The sequence below is a fragment of the Musca autumnalis genome, unplaced genomic scaffold, assembly GCF_047663935.1.
Source record: "Musca autumnalis isolate F117 unplaced genomic scaffold, ASM4766393v1 scaffold_1, whole genome shotgun sequence".
Lineage (NCBI taxonomy): Eukaryota > Metazoa > Arthropoda > Insecta > Diptera > Muscidae > Musca > Musca autumnalis.
Genome location: NW_027411644.1, coordinates 18,548,349 through 18,549,774, shown reverse-complemented (window position 1 = coordinate 18,549,774; position 1,426 = coordinate 18,548,349). Strand labels below are relative to the sequence as shown.

Below are 1,426 nucleotides of genomic sequence, written 5' to 3'. Positions count from 1 at the left end.
AGTATGTTTCTGAACAGTATGTATGTATTTGCAGATAGTTAATATTATCATAACTGTACTTCCATCACCGCTCCCGTGATTGTGCAATAATTATGCCATTATTCTCCGTGTACAGTTTGTCGCATTTGATTTTGTCTTTCATTCATTCACAAGTATTTTCGATTAATCAGCAAAGCGGCAATTTTTTGTGTGAGATACATATCCCCCGGAGGAGGCTATGTACGTCCGTCCATTGTCTAGTAAACATTCGCATGCACATGTAATTTACTCTCCCAAAACAGGTTGCATGCATCCAGCAAGTGAGTGTTGCTCTTGTTTTGACCAAAATTTTAAGGGTGGTTCGGGTACCTGCCACACATAACAAGCAACCACCACCTTGCGGCACTGAAAATCACTTGCCCACTCATACACGCACACAGGTTTCAGTGCCACGATCATGTATTGCTTACTCTCTGCCACTGAGTCGATCGATGGTGGTGGCTGCTGATTGTGGTACATAAAGGAACGTTTAGCTTACGGGCAACATCATTTACAATTCAGCTACCGTACAGCAAACACTTGCCAATATTTTTTGGGTTTTACACTCCCGGCATTCGTCTTTGTCATCCATCATCGTTCGTTCGTTTGTTATTCGTGATCACAAAAATATGGCTGTTGATGGACAAAAATTTATGACCAAAACTCAACATTATCGCAAAGTCACAAAACCGTTGTTGGAAAGAAAACGTCGAGCCCGCATGAATCTCTATTTGGAGGAGTTGAAAGAACTGATTGTGGATACCATGGAAGAGCACGGTGAGCATGTTAATAAATTGGAAAAGGCTGATATTTTGGAGATGACAGTGTCCTATTTGAGGAATCAACAAAAGGAGGCCAAACAACCTTTGCTATACTCGAACAACAACCCCAAGAAAACCCTGAATGTGGAAAAGTTTCGTGAAGGATATACCCAGGCTGCCTATGAAGTTTCCAAGATTTTCTCCACTGTGCCCGGCATAGATCGTGGTTTTGGTACCCGTCTAATGAAACATTTGGGTTACCAACTCAAGGATTTAAAGCAGCAGCTATTTGCCAACAACATGAATCAGTCGTTGTTGGCCAATATGGAACAACAGCATCACCAACATGCAGTGGCACCGAAAGAGGAGGATGTTTGGCGTCCTTGGTAAAAAAAGGTAAATTGTCACATCAATTAAAACAAAACGGAGAGAGAGGTTATTATGCCACCCATATGGCTCAGGAAAATAACGAATTTATCATCATCACCATCGCACCACCACCACTGTCTCATTATAATAAGAAGCTTTATTAGTATTTAAGCCAAGTTAACACTGCTTTGCCTTATAACACAATTTGTGTGTTCTCTTAGTTTTTTAGCTTTAGTTTTATGTATATATTTTTGTGATACACTGTGATAGGTTTTAAG

At 40.5% G+C, this 1,426-nt stretch overlaps 1 protein-coding gene across 1 annotated transcript; it reads left to right on the top strand.

The window, feature by feature from the left end:
• Positions 1-557: 557 nt before the first annotated feature.
• E(spl)mdelta-HLH (Enhancer of split mdelta, helix-loop-helix) lies at positions 558-1,169 on the top strand. Its single transcript, XM_073964434.1, has one exon. It carries the CDS (start codon positions 648-650, stop codon positions 1,167-1,169), a length of 522 nt encoding a protein of 173 aa, XP_073820535.1. The 5' UTR covers positions 558-647.
• Positions 1,170-1,426: the final 257 nt, after the last annotated feature.